At 35.3% G+C, this 16927-nt stretch overlaps 1 protein-coding gene across 1 annotated transcript in view; it reads left to right on the top strand.

The window, feature by feature from the left end:
- Nucleotides 1-16927, top strand: part of TSBP1 (testis expressed basic protein 1) — an 88960-nt gene that overhangs the window by 56232 nt on the left and 15801 nt on the right. Inside the window, exon 25 of the mRNA XM_043593146.1 lies at nucleotides 7512-7532. Coding sequence (XP_043449081.1) covers nucleotides 7512-7532 — 21 coding nt within the window. The remainder of the gene's footprint in view (nucleotides 1-7511; nucleotides 7533-16927) is intronic.

Raw genomic sequence — 16927 nt, 5'->3', positions numbered from 1 at the left:
GAAGAGAATAACTGCCCTCCTGGAGTTTGCGTATGAATTTAAACATTCCTGACATGCTTCTTATTCAGTGAAGTTGAGGAGAATATAAAGAAAAAGTAGTTCATTTCTCTCCACTTCTAAAAATGGAGCTCTTGCATCTGACAAATAATGCTTTGGTAATAAAAGAGAGTATATTTCTGTCTTCACCCATTGAACAGTATCAATGACAGCCATGTTCTCGGTATCCACTTTAAGACATTGCAATTCTAAGAAACTCTCTTTCTGTTTGATATTTCTGTTATGCACTCACTGTGGGTATTTTTCCTAAACGTAGCTGTTTCCATTTCAAAAGAAAGATTGACATTTCTATTTCTCACACCCTCTCCTCAGAATTCTACTGGAATATTTATCATTTTTCACAAAACACAAACCACAGATTGGTGGAAAAATCAATCATGTTGATTTTTTTTCCTAGTAAGCTAAAATGTCCTACCTAAAGCAAGACTTTACATGCTTAACACTCATGATAAGGACATAACAGAGATCATAAACTATGGCCTGAGGAGGAAGGCAGGAAAAGTAGGATTTATCCTCATTTCTGACTGGCTGGAGCTGCTCCTGTGCACTGATCTTTGCTTACACCTCAACCAACGTTTTGTCTCTTGGATTACCGAATAATATCTGGAAAATGAAACTGATAAAAAGAAATAATTAAGAATGAGATGAAAATCTCTTCGGATTGACTCTACTTTTCAACAAAATACATTTTCAACTAAATATAAGGCATAAATGACAGAGAAAAGTGGGAAAACTCAGAGTAAGCAAATGAAAGAAGGGAGTAGAATGAAAATGAAAGCAAAAATATATAGAAAATAAGGCTTTTCCAGCTCTGTGGTATTCAATTTCCCAAAGAAACTGGATGATAAAAGGAAAACCAGTCAGTTCCTTGCCACTCTTTCAAAATGACTATGCTACTGGAAAAGAGAGACTAAGATAACTCATGTGAAAGGCTAGAGTTTGCTTTCCCTTTTTCATTCTAGAAATTCCCGTCTGGAAACAGTATCAGTAAGATTAACGTCAATGTAAATTTTGTTATCAATATCAACCTATCCTAATAACTTGTGTTTGGATTTTAGCATATGTAGCAGTACCTATCAATAAGTTCTGTTTCTCCTCCTAAATCTGGTACAAGATGGGTTCCCAAAATAAGGAGAAAATTTTTTCTAACTCTGACCATTTCAATTCTTGTGTTTATAAATATTTCCTCTCCCTCTTGGCAACCTACTAGGTTATTACTCAATAGAAAGAATAAACATTTGACTAAGAGACTATAAAAGAAACAAATTTTGTTTCTAAAACCAATTGCAAATAGCTTCTAATAACAAATAAAAGGAAAGATACATAAGGTGGAATATCACAAATGTGGAAATACCAACAAGGGGCAGAGGAAAAATCAGGAAGATATCTTAGGTGTAAAAAGGAAAAAGAGTAATGATAATTAGCATTCAAATTTACAATTTATCAGTTCTCTGTGGGATTTAAATCCTCCATACTAGGTGATAAAGGAAAAGAATGACCTAAAGACATGTATTCTAGCCTACTCTGCCTTTCTACTAAAATGAAATATAAGAAAGCCAGTTACATGAGAATGAAACTATTCCTGTAACACAAAAGAAATACTAATCCCTCTTATTTCATTACGGATGTTTTTACTGGGGGGGTTGGCCGTCTTCCAAACATCTATTTGCTAATATCTTGGGAAAAGAAAAAAAGGAAACTATATTCTTGATCCAAAAACTCTGCTAATATATTTTTGTTTCATATTATTCTGCCAGTTACTCCAATACCTATTGGTAAGTGATCATTCACCTATTTCTTAATTCCAGTGTCCTTTAGAAAAATTTCCTTTAAGTAAAGGATTTCACATTCACATTCTCAACCCCCTTTATATCCCCATTATCTAGTACCTCTTTAAGTTACAGATGAATTTAGAAACTACAGTATGCCCAGTGTTTAGATAGATAGATTGATTGATTGATAGATAGATAGATAGATGAATATTAAAACACTGAGGTAGTATTTTTCAGCTAATAAAAAGAAAATTTTAAAGCAATGACAGAAATGCTTTGGGAAAAATTATACATTCATCATACACCACTGACCCCATTTAAATTTCTGTAACCTTTTAGAAAGCAAACTTTCAGTATGTTGCAAGGTACAATGAAATACAGTTTCCCTTAAACTCATAATTCCATTTCAAGAGAGATGCTCTAAGGAATAATTCTAAATATGGAATAAAACCATTTGCATGATATTATTTGTTTGGGGGGTTTTGCATGATATTAATTAGTAAAAATTATTTTTTTTAATTCTTTGCATGATATTAATCTGTAAAAAAATGCTAAGGTAATATACTGCAATGGTTAATCAGGTAATCAGATGGACCTAGTTTCAAATCCCAGCTAAAACACTTAACCAGATATGTGCTTTGGGTGAATTATTTAATTTCTCTAAAGCTTTAATTTGTGTTATCTCTAGTTATCTTCTCTCAGCCAAAAGAGAAAGGGCATGAAAGTCAAAAGCTAAGTTCAAATGTGACAACACCTGATTCCTTCCTCCTACTAGTGCTTCAAAGTGTCTACTTTAGCATACTTTTCAGTGGATGATTTTCAAGAGAAACACTTTTTCAAAACTCACCCGCGAATGTGGAATTTTTTCCCCAATCTCCCAAGAATTGTGTATATTTCCCTATCCTTATCTATATCACCTAAAATAGACTTAAAGTTTTTATGTTCTAGTTACTGAAGGATGATGACCTCACCAACTCAATTAGGCAGAGAGACTATATTACTTTTTGAAAAAAATTGTTTAATGTTTACCTATTTTGGGGAGAGAAAGCGAGAGACAGAGTGCAGGCATGGGAGGGGCAGAGAGAAAGGGAGACACAGAATCCCAAGCAGGCTCCAGGCTCTGACCTGTTAGCACCAGAGTCCTACAAGGGGCTCAAACTCAGGAGCCATGAGATCATGACCTGAGCTGAAGTCGGACGCTTAACCGACTGAGCCACCCAGGCGCCCCATGTTACTCTTCTAAAATAATCCTTCCAAAGAGGACCTATTTGTCTTTTTTTAATTAAGGTTTTTTTTAAATTATCAACTTTTTATTTATTATTATTTTCTTACTTTATCTATTATTTATTCATATTACTTAAGTATTAGTTATTAAGGTTTTTTTCTTTATTAATCTTTCCAAAGAGGACCTATTTTTTTTTCTCTATTAAGGTACATTGACACACAATGTTACATTAGTTTCAAGTGTACAACACAGTGATTGGAAAACTCTATACATTATGCTACCATCTGTCACAATATCATTGACTATGTTCCCTATGCTGTATATTTTTATGTGTTTGATGGAGGATTGTGAAGTACCTCTAGTAGTTTTAGCCCTTTATTTGGGAGTCATAAAGAGCCTCAAAGTTGAAATAAGCTAGTGCAATCACTTTAAGTATTGTGAAAGAGCTGGGTATTTTTATCAGATTATATAACATTTGCCCATTCTTACTATTTTTAAGAGCACTAGAATTAAGACAAATTCTGTTCAAGACACTAGGTGGAGGTATGACTTTGACTTGGATAAAACTTTGTGTGTAAACTCACCAGCTGCCTATCTCTCAGCAGCTTTCCATATTCCCTCCACCTCAAAAAAAGCCAGCCATTTTTATCTCATGACTGTATTTCAACTCTTTTCTAAATGACCTATAAGCAAAGAATAAATTTTTAATTTATTGTAACAGTCTTTACAGTCACTATTAGCTTAAAACTCATAAGTAATGCTTGTCAATAACTATACAAAATTAATATTTGATACTAACTGGAAACTAATATCTATTAATAACTCCTAATAGCATAACAATAATAGTTATTGCATGCCATCCCCCACCACTCTGCCGCAGTTTATACAAAGTTGGGGATATACTGATGCCTCCAGCTTTGCCCTTTGGCCTAAAGCTACCAAACAAAACAATGGAAGAGTGGATTTACTGTATTTCTTGGCAGCTTCCTTCTTAGGAAGGAGGACAGTTTCAGGAATTCTTTTCCTCATCTGCTATAAAGAATATGATTAGTTACTGAATTTTGGTGAGCTTAAATTTTGTGTTAGGTTGATTAGTTTTTTCCCCAAACCCACCAATACTGCTGCTTGGCAAGTCTAGCATCCTTTGGACTCCCACAGGGTTCAGGTTTCATGCTGCCATGGGCTGAAATCGCTTCTGTTAACGCAAACTTAGGTGGCATACTTTTCCATCTTCTCTTTGCTGTCAGATTTTTCTGCATTTCCTAAAATTACTGATTTTAAGTGAAAAATCTACTGATGCAAAGGATAAGGAGGACAGATATTATATGGACTTATTAAAAAAATAGAACAAATTTCCTAAAATAATAAGACTTTACTTCAGGTATTTTTTTTTTTAATTTTTTTTTTCAACGTTTATTTATTTTTGGGACAGAGAGAGACAGAGCATGAACGGGGGAGGGTCAGAGAGAGAGGGAGACACAGAATCGGAAACTGGCTCCAGGCTCTGAGCCATCAGCCCAGAGCCTGACGCGGGGCTCGAACTCCCGGACCGCGAGATCGTGACCTGGCTGAAGTCGGACGCTTAACCGACTGCGCCACCCAGGCGCCCCTACTTCAGGTATTTTTTTAAGTATGACAAGGAATCAGTAAATAAAGGATGGACCTAGAATAATAATATTATGGAAAGTGAAGAACAGAACAAAGACATTATGAGATAAGAGATCGAAACAGGAAAGAAATAAATGAGTGAAATCTAAATAATCATTGCTAGCTCTTGTAGAGTTTTAAATTCGCATAAAAACTGATAATGAAGAGCAGCTAAACTCCACTCCATTTTGCTGACACTAAAGATAACTATCTTGAAAGATTTAGGACTGTTAAAGAGGATCAGGAAATTGAAGCTTTGGGGATTTCTCACTTATGATAATAGTTATAATCCTTACTGTATCCTATTCTACACTTACTGTCTAACTCATTCTACTTTTTACTGTCTACTTCTTACTGTCTAACTCATTCTACTTCTGTTTTTTCTTAATTTAAATTTTAGTTAAAGTAGAGTGCAATATTGGTTTCAGGAGTAGAATTCAACACCCAGTGCTCATCACAAGTGCCATTCTTAGTACCCATCACCCATCTAAGCCCATGCCCCACCCGCCTCCTTCCACCCTCCAGCCCCCTTCCACCCTCAGTTTTTTCTCTATTGTTAAGTCTCTTGTGGTTTGTTTCCCTCACTTTTCTTCCCCACCCCCTACTTCCCACAACTGTTTTGTTTCTTAAATTCCACATATGAGTGAAATCATATGGCATTTGTCTCTGATTGACTTAGTTTGCTTAGCATAATACATTCAAGTTCCATCCACGTTGTTACAAATGGCAAGAATTCATTCTTTTGGATGGCTGAGTAATACTCCATTGTACATACATGCCACATCTTCTTTATCCGTTCATCAGTTGATGGACATTTGGGCTCTCTCCAGAGTTTGGCTATTATTGATAATGCTGCTATAAATATTGGGGAGCATGTACCCCTTTTAATATGTATTTTTGTATCCTTTGGATAAATACCTAATATTGCAATTGCTGGATTGTATGGTAGCTGTATTTTTAGGTTTTTGAGGAACCTCCATACTATTCTCCAAAGTAGCTGCACTAGTTTGTATTCCCACCAGCAGTGCAAGAGGGTTCCCCTTTCTCTGCATCTTGCAAACACCTGTTGTTTCCTGTATTGTTAATTTTAACCAATCTGACAGGTGTGAGGTGGTATCTCATTGTGGTTTTGATTTGTATTTCCCTGATGATAAGTCATGTTAAGCATCTTTTCATGTGTCTTGATGGCCATCTGTATGTCTTCTTTAGAAGAGTGTCTATTCATTTCTTCTGCCTATTTCTTAACTAGATTGTCTGGTTTTTGGGTGTTGAGTTTGAGAAGGTCTTTAGAGATTTTGGATACTAACCCTTTATCAGATATGTGGTTTGCAAATATCTTCCATTCTGTAGGCTGCTTTTTAGTTTTATTGTTTCCTTTGCTGTGCAGAAGCATTTTAACTTGATAAAGTCCCAATAGTTCCATGTTTGCTTTTGTTTCCCTTGCCTTCAGCAACATGTCCAGTAAAAAGTTGCTCTGCTTGAGTTCAGAGAGGGTGTTGTTTTTGTTCTCCTCTAAGATTTTGATGGTTTCCTGTCTCACATTTAGGTCTTTCATCCATTTTGAATTTATTTTTGTGTATGGTATAAGAGAATGGTCCAGTCTCATTCTTCTGCATGTTGCTGTCCAGTTTTCCCAATGCCATTTGTTGAAGAGCCTGTTTCTTTTTCCATTGGATAAACTTTCCTGCTTTGTCAAAGATGAGTTGGCCATATAATTGTGGGTCCATTTCTGGGTTATCTATTCTGTTCCATTGAACTATATAGGTCTGTTTTTGTGCCAGTATCATACTGTCTTGATGACTACAGCTTTGTAATAAAGTTTGAAATCTGGAATCGTGATGCCTCCAGTTTTGTTTTCCTTTTTCAGGACTGCTTTGGCTATTCAGCATCTTTTGTGGTTCCATAAATTTTTGGATTGTTTGTTCTAGCTCTGCAAAAACTACTGATGGTTTTTGTTAGGGATTGCATTAAATGTGTAGGTTGCTTTGGGTGATATAGACATTTTAACAATGTTTGTTCTTCCAATCCATGAGCATGGAATGTTTTTCCATTTCTTTGTCTTCAATTTCTTTCATAAGCGTTCTATAGTTTTCAGAGTACAGATCTGATTTTACCTCTTTTGTTACGTTTATTTCTAGGTATCTTATTATTTTGGTGCAATTGCAAATGGGATTGATTCCTTGATTTCTTTTTCTGCTGCCTCATTATTGGTGAATAGAAATGCAACAGATTTTTACATATTGATTTTTATATCCTATAACATTGCTGAATTTATGACTCATGCTACCTCTTAAAATGGATTTAGAATCTGGATTTAACCCTAGAGATTATCAGAAAGAAAAAAAAACAGAGATAAATGATCGTGAGAAAAGTTTTTTAATTGATAGTTAAAATAATCTTTCTATACTGCAAAAAGGAATACAATGAAAGCTGACATGGTGATAGAGGTTTGCAAGGGAGATAAAATGTTGCAATACAGTGAAGAAGATGAAGAAGGAACTTTAGTAACCTTTAACTGGTAACCAGTCTCCTTCAAGGCTGTGACCCTTGGCATGGTTAAGAGTGTTTAAAAAAAAAATTTCATTAAAAAAACTAACTTTTACTCATATAATCCACCAAACAGGTCTTCCAAAAAATTCTACCTATTTACATTATTAAAGTGTAGCTAATATTGAATGAATAAGGGATAGCATATTTATATAAGATTTAATGTTTCCCAATAGTCCTTTTCCAATATTCCAAGTAGATTTTCAATAGGAACTGAGTGCATAATTTTAAAAACTAATAATGTATTTTATTTTCTTTTTTAGTAATTGGTCCAGTATCAGCTGGTAAGTTCTAATTGTCTTTCTCCGTTTCCTCTGGTCCTCTGTAACATCTGGGTTGCTTTATTCGCACTGATACTTTTGACACCTGGCCACTCTGAACCTGGAGAGTTAGATTATATTCCATCTCTTCTCCTCCATACTTTCTAATATTCCTTTAATTTACAAATTATTTGGGGGTAATGGGTGGTATAACAAAGTCCCAGAGAAGGGCAAGAACAAAGAAAAAAAGTTGTTCAGCTGGTTACACTATTAAGTTACAGAAGAGGAACAAAGGGAAACAATGTTCATAAAATATGTTGGGGTCAGATCACAGGAAAGACCACGGAAATAGCACAGTAAGAAATTTATATTTCAATCTGAAACTTTATGGTCACAAAACAAAATCCAAAAGATAAAAAGTGTAAAACATATAATGAGAAGATAATGAATGTAAGTGAGAGTTTTAGGAGGGACAGACTGCACATGGAAACAAAGAAAACACTAACTAGAATAGAGTTGAACACAAAAAAGAAAGGCCTTTTCTTTGTCTTCTTCATAAAGTACCTAAATCTGAACCACCACTGCTGTTCAGAGAAAAAGGGTAAAGAGCAGTACTTCGAAAGCCTTTTCTGACTTCTCCTTGAAAGAATCTTTTGGGACTTGCCATTCATACCATTCAGGCAAACTACAAAAATTTGTGTTTCCATAAAAAAAAAAAAAAAACACAAACCTATTAGTCTAAATGTACCAATTAAAAAACAAAGACTAACAAAACTCTTATAAATAGAACCAAAGAAAAACCAAATAAATAGCTATTCCATGTTCATGAATGAATAGGAAGACTCAATATTGTCAAGATATCAATTCTTCACAACTTAATCTATAGATTCAGTGCAATGCCATCAAAATCCCAGCAAGATATTTTTTGGATATTGGCAAACTGATTGTAAAATTTATGTGAAAAATCCAAAGATGCAGAACAGCAATACAATGTTGAAGGAGAACAAAGTTGGAGGACTGATACTACTCTCCCTCAAGATTTACCTGATAAAGCTACAGTAATCCAGATAGTGTGGTACTGTTGAACACATAGACAATAGACAACAGTGGAACAGAACAGGCATCTCAGAAACAGTCCCACATAAATATAGTTAACTTAACTTTGACAAAGAAGCAAAGGCAATACTATGGAGCAAAGATATTCTTTTCAACAAATGATGTTAGGACAACTGGACATCCACTTAAAGAAAACAAATATCTTCTCCCATACCTTACACTCTTCACAAAAATTACCTCAAAATGGATCACAGACCTAAATGTAAAACTTAAAACTATAACACTCCTAGAAAATAACATCAGAGAAAAGCCAGATAACTTTGGGTATGGCAATGGCTTTTTAGATATAATACCAAAAGCATGACTCACGAAAGAAATAATTGATAAGCTATTACTCAATAAAATTAAGAACTTCTGAAGACAGACAATCTAATTTAAAAATGGGCAGAGGATTAACTAAATATTTTTCTAAAGAAGAGATACAGATGGCCAACAGATACATGAAAAGATGTTCAATGCCACTAATTATCAGGGAAACAAATCAAAACCACAATGAGATATCACCTTACACTTGTCAGAATGGCTAAAATCAAAACCACAAGAAATAACAAGTGTTGAGGATGTGGAAAAAAAGAAGTCCTGCTGCACTATTGTAAATTGTTTTGAACCGTGAAAAACAGTATGGAGGTTCCTCAAAAAATTAAAAGAAATATCATGTGATCCAATAATCTACCCAAAGGAAACAAAACATTAACTTAAAAAGGTATATGCACCCCTATGTTTATCACAGAATCATTTACAATAGTCAAGATACAGAAGTAACCTGAGTGATGATCAATAGACAAATGAACAAGAAAAAGGTGATATACAGAGAGAATATTATACAGCCACAAAAAGGATGTAATCATGCCATGTGCAACACCACGGTTAAACCTAGAAGATACTATGTTGAGTACATAATTTTAAAAAATAACAATGTCAAGTAAGTCAAAGAAGACAAATACCATATTATTTCATTTATATGGAGATTCTAAAAAAACAGAACAAATGAATAAACAAACAAAAGCAGAATCAGGCCTATAAATACAGAGAACAAACTAATGGTTGCTAGAGAGAAGTGGGGCTGGGGGATGAAAAAAATGGGTGAAAGGGGTATGGGAGATATAGTCTTCCAGTTATGAAATGAATAAGTCACAGAGATAAAAGGTACAGCATAGGGAATACAATCAATGTTTCTGTAATAGCACTGTATGCTGATACAATTTAAAAAATACAATTTAAAAAAAATACAATTTAAAAAAAAATTACAAACTTCTGTTACCAAACAATCCAGCAACCATGCTTCTTGGTATTTACCCAAAGAAGCTGAAAACCTATAACCACATGAAACCTACACACAGATCTTGACATCAACTTTATTCATAATTGGTAGAAACTTGGAAGCACCAAAAGGTCCTTCAGTAGGTACATGGATAAATAAACTGTGGTACATCTGGAAAATGGAATGTTATTCAGTGCTAAAAAGAAAAGAGCTATCAAGTATAAAAGACACAGCAAAAACTTAAATGCATATTACCAGGTAAAAGAAGCCAATCTGAAAAAGCTACATACTATATGATTCCAATTACATGACATTCTGAAAAGGCAAAACTACTAGGACAATAAAAAGATCAGTGGTTGCCAGGTGGAGTAGAGGAATAAGGATGGATAAAGAGGCAGAGCACAGATTATTTTCAGGGCGGTAACAATACTCTGTATGATATTACAATAATGTATACATGTTACTATATATTTATGCAAACACACAGAATGTACAACACCAAGAGTAAACCATAATGCAAACTATGGAGTTTGAATGATCACTATGTGTCAATATAGGTTGATTAATTGTGACAAATGTACCACTCTAGTGGGAGACAATAATGGGGAGGCTGTGCAATTGCATGTGGGCAGGGGGCATATGGGAAATCTCTATACCACCCTCTTAATATTGCTATTAACCTAAAAGTGTTCTAAAAAAGTAATCGCTTTTAAAAAATTATCAGAGCAGATTTAAAAAACTGACCCAACTCAACCCTCAGAAAAATGAATAATCCAATTAAAAAATGGACAGAAGACATAGACATTTTTCCAAAGACATACAGATGGCCAACAGACACATGAAAAGATGGTCAACATCACTCATCGTCAGGGGAATGCAAATCAAAATCACAATGAGGTATCACCTCACACCTATCAGAATGGCTATAATCAACAACACAAGAAACAATAGATGTTGGCACAGATGTGGAGAAAGGGGAACCCTCTTGCACTGTTGGTGGGAATGCAAACTGGTGCAGCCACTCTGGAAAACTGTATGTTAAAGTTAAAAATTAATTTTAAATTAAAAACAGTTAAAAACAGAACTACCCTACAATCCAGCAATCACACTACTGGGTATTTATTCAAAGGATACAGAGACACTAATTCAAGTGGATATATGCACCTCTATGTTTATAGCAACACTATAATTATGGAAACAGCCCAAGTAACCATCAATTGATGAATGAATGCATAAAGAAGATATGTATGTTTACACACACACACACACACACACACACACACACACACTGGAATATTACTCAACCATAAAAAAAGAATGAAATCTTGCTATTTGCAAGGACATGGATGGAGCTAGTGTATTATGCTAAATGAAATAAGTCACAGAAAGACAAATACCATATGATTTCACTGATATACAGAATTTAAGAAACAAAACAAATGAGCAAAGGGACAAAAAAAAGAGACAGAGGCAAACCAAGAAACAGATTTTTTAAAAAAAATATTTACTTATGTTTGAGAGAGCACAAGCAGGGCAGGGGCAGAGAGAGAGAGGAGGACAGAAGATCCAAAGGAAGCTCTGCACTGACAGGCTAACAGCTAATGAGCCCAACGTGGGGCTGGAACTCACAAACCGTGAGATCATGACCTGAGCTGAAGTCAGATGCTCAACCGACTGAGCTACCCAGGTGCCCCCAAAATAGATTCTTAACTATAGAGAACAAACTGATGGTTACCAGAGGAGAAGTGGGTGGGGGCACTGGTTATATAGGTAATGGAGATTAAGGAGGGCACTTGAGGATTAAGGCACTTACATTACATTAAAACTTCTAAAAATAAGTAAAATAAATAAAATTTTAAAATTTAATAAAATAAATCAAAATTTAAAAATGACCCAGCTATATGCTATAAGAAACTCCAAATTTTACAATAAAGAGAAAATGACAGAAAATGTATACAATGGAAGCATTAATTTTTTTAAAAGCAAGAGTAGCTATATTAATATCACATAAAGTAGACCTCAGAGTAAAAATTTACCAGAAACAAGAAGGGATATTACATAATGATTTTAAAAAATCCAACAAGAAGACCTGGAAATCCCAAATGTGTATGCACAAAACAAGACAGCTTCAAAATATATGGAAGAAAAAACTGATAGAACTGAAAAGAGAAAGAGAAAAAACTCAGTTATAGCTGGGAAATTCAATACCCCATTCTCAGCAATTGATAAAACTACTATATAGAACATGAAAGAAGTGAGAGGATCAGCCATGTGGATATCTGGGTGGAGAATAATTTAGGCAGAGAGGACAAGGAGAAAACCAGTCTGGAGTAGGAATGTTTTTAGACTATTTGAGGGACAGCAAGAAAGCAAGGGTGGCTGGTACAGAATAAAATAATACAATGAAGATAAGCTATTAGTGAGTTATAGGGGACAGATCTTCCAGTATTTTCTTCTGAGAGGTGCTGTAATGGCTTTGACTGTGAATCAAGAAAGATGGAAAGTTATAAGTGAATCATAATCAGAGGGGTGACATGACTCTTAAAAGGATCCCTGTGGCTGCTATATTGGGACTCACTGGAAGGCAAGGGTGAAATCAAAGCAATCAGAGAGATGAAAGTAACTTGGATCACAGTGAGAGTCATAAAGGTAATGAGTAGTAGCAGGTTCTTATATCATACTGAGGGATCTGCTGTCCTACTAAACCACTGTATCCTGCTAGCAGTCTTGAATGGTACTTAGAACAAAGAATTAGGGAAATGGGAATACAGAACTGTGTTTCTAATCCAAAAACACTACCATTAACATACCTTCTTGTTTCGACTTTCAGAAATGCCTTAAGTACCTCGTAGTAAGTTCCTAATCTATTTCTAATACTTTAGTTTCTTTTAGGGCAGAGGTGGGCAAACTTTTCTGTAGAGGGACAGATAATAAATATTTTAAGCCTTACAAGCCATAAAGTTTCTGTCGTAACTACTCAACTCTGCTGCCATAGCACATAAGTAGTCATAGACAACATGTGAAAGAAAAAACATGGATGTGTCACAATAGAACATTATTTGTAGACAATGAAACTTGGATTTCATATAATTTTCTCATGTCACAAAATACCATTCTTATTTTTGCAACCATTTAAAAATGTAGATCCATCCTTAACCCATAAGACATACAAAAACAGGTAGCAAGCTGGATTTGTTCCATGGCAACCCCAGATCCTTGAGTTTAAATACATACTTTTATCCCTGATAAACATAATCTTGGGGTTTCTGTTTCTCACAATGTTATGCTTTTTTTTTAATTACTTTGTGCTAATATTAGATGTAACCAAGTAACATGAACATAAGAGATACACACACATATCAGTACCTGGCAAAAAAGTACCCTAACGATTTCATAAATAGTGTCACCATACATCATCTAAGCAAGACCATTATGCATCCCCTATTTTATAAATTTTAATTGTGCAACTCTAGACAAAATTGCTAATGATTAATTAAAAGTAAAGGCAATTTGGGGCACCTGGGTGGCTCAGTAGGTTAAGTGTCTGACTCTTGATTTTGGCTCAGGGCATGATATCATGGTTTGTGAGTACAAGCCCCGTGTAGGGTTCTGCACCATCAGTGTGAAGCTTGCTTGGGATTCTCTTTCCCTCTCTCTCTGCCCCTCCCCTGCTCATTCTTGCTCTCTCCCTCTCTCAAAAGAAATAAACTTAAAAAAAAAAGTAAAGGCAATTAAAGTATCTAATCACAGTGACATCTGCATCAGGTCAGTTCTTCCTTTTTCCCTTCCCCTTAGATTTACAACTAATTAGACATCCACAATGAACCTGAACTTCCTCTGGACAGTATAATAATATCCAGGAGTTTCTACCCATCTGTACCTCCAAAAGTGGGCAGATAGGACCTCAGTGGGGACAGTGGATCCAAAAGAGTCCATGAGCCTGCCCCACCATCACTCCCCACAATCAAGAATAAGGGAACCAGGAGAATACAAAACTGGGCACATACCCACAGCCAATAGGGAATTTTTTGAGGTCAATTTTACCTCACAAGGGAATCTAGCACACCATCATAGTGGGATAGAGACAAGGCATGGGAAATGGAGGAAATCACCAAACTGGCCCCACTCCCTAGGGTGTCTGCAAGGCACTGGGCTTTCAGTAGTATCAGAAGCAAATTCTGCACAGGAGATGGAAAGCAAAAGTAGTGATTGACCATCTGGCTACTCCAGTTGTGTGGGCTGCACCTAGAGGAAGGACCTCTATGACTGGGGAAATATCACAGAGCACTTGAAAGAATGCATTTCCTGCTCTCTGCTTTTAGATTTAAGCAGGAGGTCTGCCCATGGACTGCTGGTAGTGCCTTGCCTCACTAAGGATCCCCCTACTGGGCTAGCAGCAGGCACCCTCCAAAGTATCTATCCCTGTCCATTCCCACCCACCCACCTTCCCCATGAGGCCCCAGGTGCTAATCACAGCTGCTCCCACTCTGTTGACAGTTCTTTGTATGTGCTGCCAAGTGCAGCCCTGAGGAGAAACACCACCTTCTGGAATACAAAAGAAAGATTTTCTAATTGCCCGACCCCTGAATTGCAAGAAACAAAGTTACCATAAATTCGTAACTAAAGAAGGTGTCTGCTACTTCAAATGTGAACACAAAAACACATATTGTCAAATACTATGAAAAATCAAGGAAATAAGTATCATTTAAAAAAATGATAATTCTCTAGCAAACAAACTATAAGGCATGGAATATTGTGTTTTAGCTGATAAAAGAATTCAAAATAGCTGTTATGATGAAATTCAATGAGTTACAAGAAAACTCAGAAAGGCAATTCACTAAATTCATAAATAAAATTATTGAAGAGAATGAATTCTTTACCTAAGGAATTGAAATTGTTTTTAAAAAACAAATTCTGAAGCTGAAGAATTCATAAGTGAAATGAAGATGCAATAGAGCTTAAGTAACAGGGCAGACCAGATGGAAGAAGGAATAGATGACTTAGAGAACAGGAATAGAGATATATTTTAGTTACAAGAAAATAAAGGAGAAGAGAAGGAGAAGGAAATACAGAGTTTATTTAAAGAAATATTAGCTGAAAACTTCCAAACCTTGAGAAGGAACTGGACATACAAGTCCACAAAGCTAACAGAACACCCTATTACCTCAAAGCAAAAAGACCTCCAAGACACATGACAGTGGAACTGTCAAAATCAATGATAAAAAAAAAGAATCTTAAAGTCAGGCAGAGAGTGGAAAAAACGTAACCCCCATTAGGCTATCAGCAGATTTCTTGGCAGAAACTCTATAGGCCAGGATAGAATGAAATGATCTATTCAAAATATTGAAAGTTAAAAATTGCCAGCCATTTTACCTGGCAAAGTTATTTTTCAGACACGATGGTGAAATAAAGGCTCTTCCAGAAAAACAAAAGCTGAAGGACTTCCCAGCACTAGATCTGCCTTGCAAGAAATACTGAAAGGAGTCCTTCATCTGAAGTGAAAAGACACTAAACAGCAACATAAAAACATATGAAAGTACACAACACCCTGGGAAAGGTGAGAAATAAACAGAATTAAAAGATGGTAATGCTATATTAGAACGGTGTGTTAAGCACTTAACTATAACGTAAAGGTTAAAGGAAAAATGTATTAAAAATAACTAAGCTACTTCAATTTGTTAATGAATTTGTTAGTAGAAAGAGCTAAATTGTGACATCAAAAATATAACAGAACAGAATAAAGCCTTCATAGGCAAATGAAAATAAGTTGTCATTAATATAAAGTGGATTATTGTATCTATGAGATGCTTTATGTAAGCCTCATGGTAACCACAAAGCAAAAGTCTAGAGATTTACAAAAAATAAAAAAGGGGAGATTGAGCATGTCACCATTGTAAATCACCAATTTACAAAAGTAAGCAGAAACAGATGGAAAAAAGCAATGGAGATACAAAAACAAAAAAACAAACAAACAAAAAACAATAAGATGGCAGTAAGTCCTTACATGTCAATAATTGCTCTAAATGTAAATGGATCAAATTCACCAATCAAAAGGCATAAAGTGGCTAAATAGATACAAAAACTAAACCCAACCATATGTTGCCCACAGGAGACTCATTTCTGCTCTAAAGACACACATAGGCTCAAATTGAAGAGTTGGAAAGAGATATTCCATGCAAATGGTAACCAAAAAAAAATAGAAATAGCTATGTTTATATCACACAAAAGAGACTTTAAGCCCAAAACAGTAACAAAGACAAATAAAGTCATTATATAATGACAAAGGGGTCAATACATCAAGAAAATATAACAATCTTAAATATATACACTGCCAACACTTAAGTGCCTAAATATGTTAAGCAAATACTAGCAGATCTGAAGGGAAAAATAGACAACAATACCACAAAAGTAGGGTATTTCAATACCCCACTGTCAGCAATGGATAGATCATGCAAAAAAGAAATCAACAAGAAAACACTGAAATTGAACCCTACTTTAGATTAAACAGATTTAGAAAAAATATACAGAATATTCTATCCAACAAAAGCAGAATACACAGTCTTCACAACTGCTCATGGAACATTCTCACAAAATAAATCTTGGCAAATTTTGGAAGACTGAAATAATAACCAACAATGTTTTCTTTTTTTTTTTATGAAATTTATTGACAAATTGGTTTCCATACAACACCCAGTGCTCATCCCAAAAGGTGCCCTCCTCAATACCCATCACCCATCCTCCCCTCCCTCCCACCCCCCATCAACCCTCAGTTTGTTCTCAGTTTTTAACAGTCTCTTATGCTTTGGCTCTCTCCCACTCTAACCTCTTTTTTTTTTTTTCCTTCCCCTCCCCCATGGGTTCCTGTTAAGTTTCTCAGGATCCACATAAGAGTGAAACCATATGGTATCTGTCTTTGTCTGTATGGCTTATTTCACTTAGCATCACACTCTCCAGTTCCATCCACGTTGCTACAAAAGACCATATTTCATTTTTTCTCATTGCCACGTAGTACTCCATTGTGTATATAAACCACAATTTCTTT

This window comes from Prionailurus bengalensis, chromosome B2 (assembly GCF_016509475.1).
Source record: "Prionailurus bengalensis isolate Pbe53 chromosome B2, Fcat_Pben_1.1_paternal_pri, whole genome shotgun sequence".
Classification (NCBI taxonomy): Eukaryota; Metazoa; Chordata; class Mammalia; order Carnivora; family Felidae; genus Prionailurus; species Prionailurus bengalensis.
Note: the sequence above shows the minus strand (reverse complement) of the source record. Positions and strands in the feature narration are given on the sequence as shown.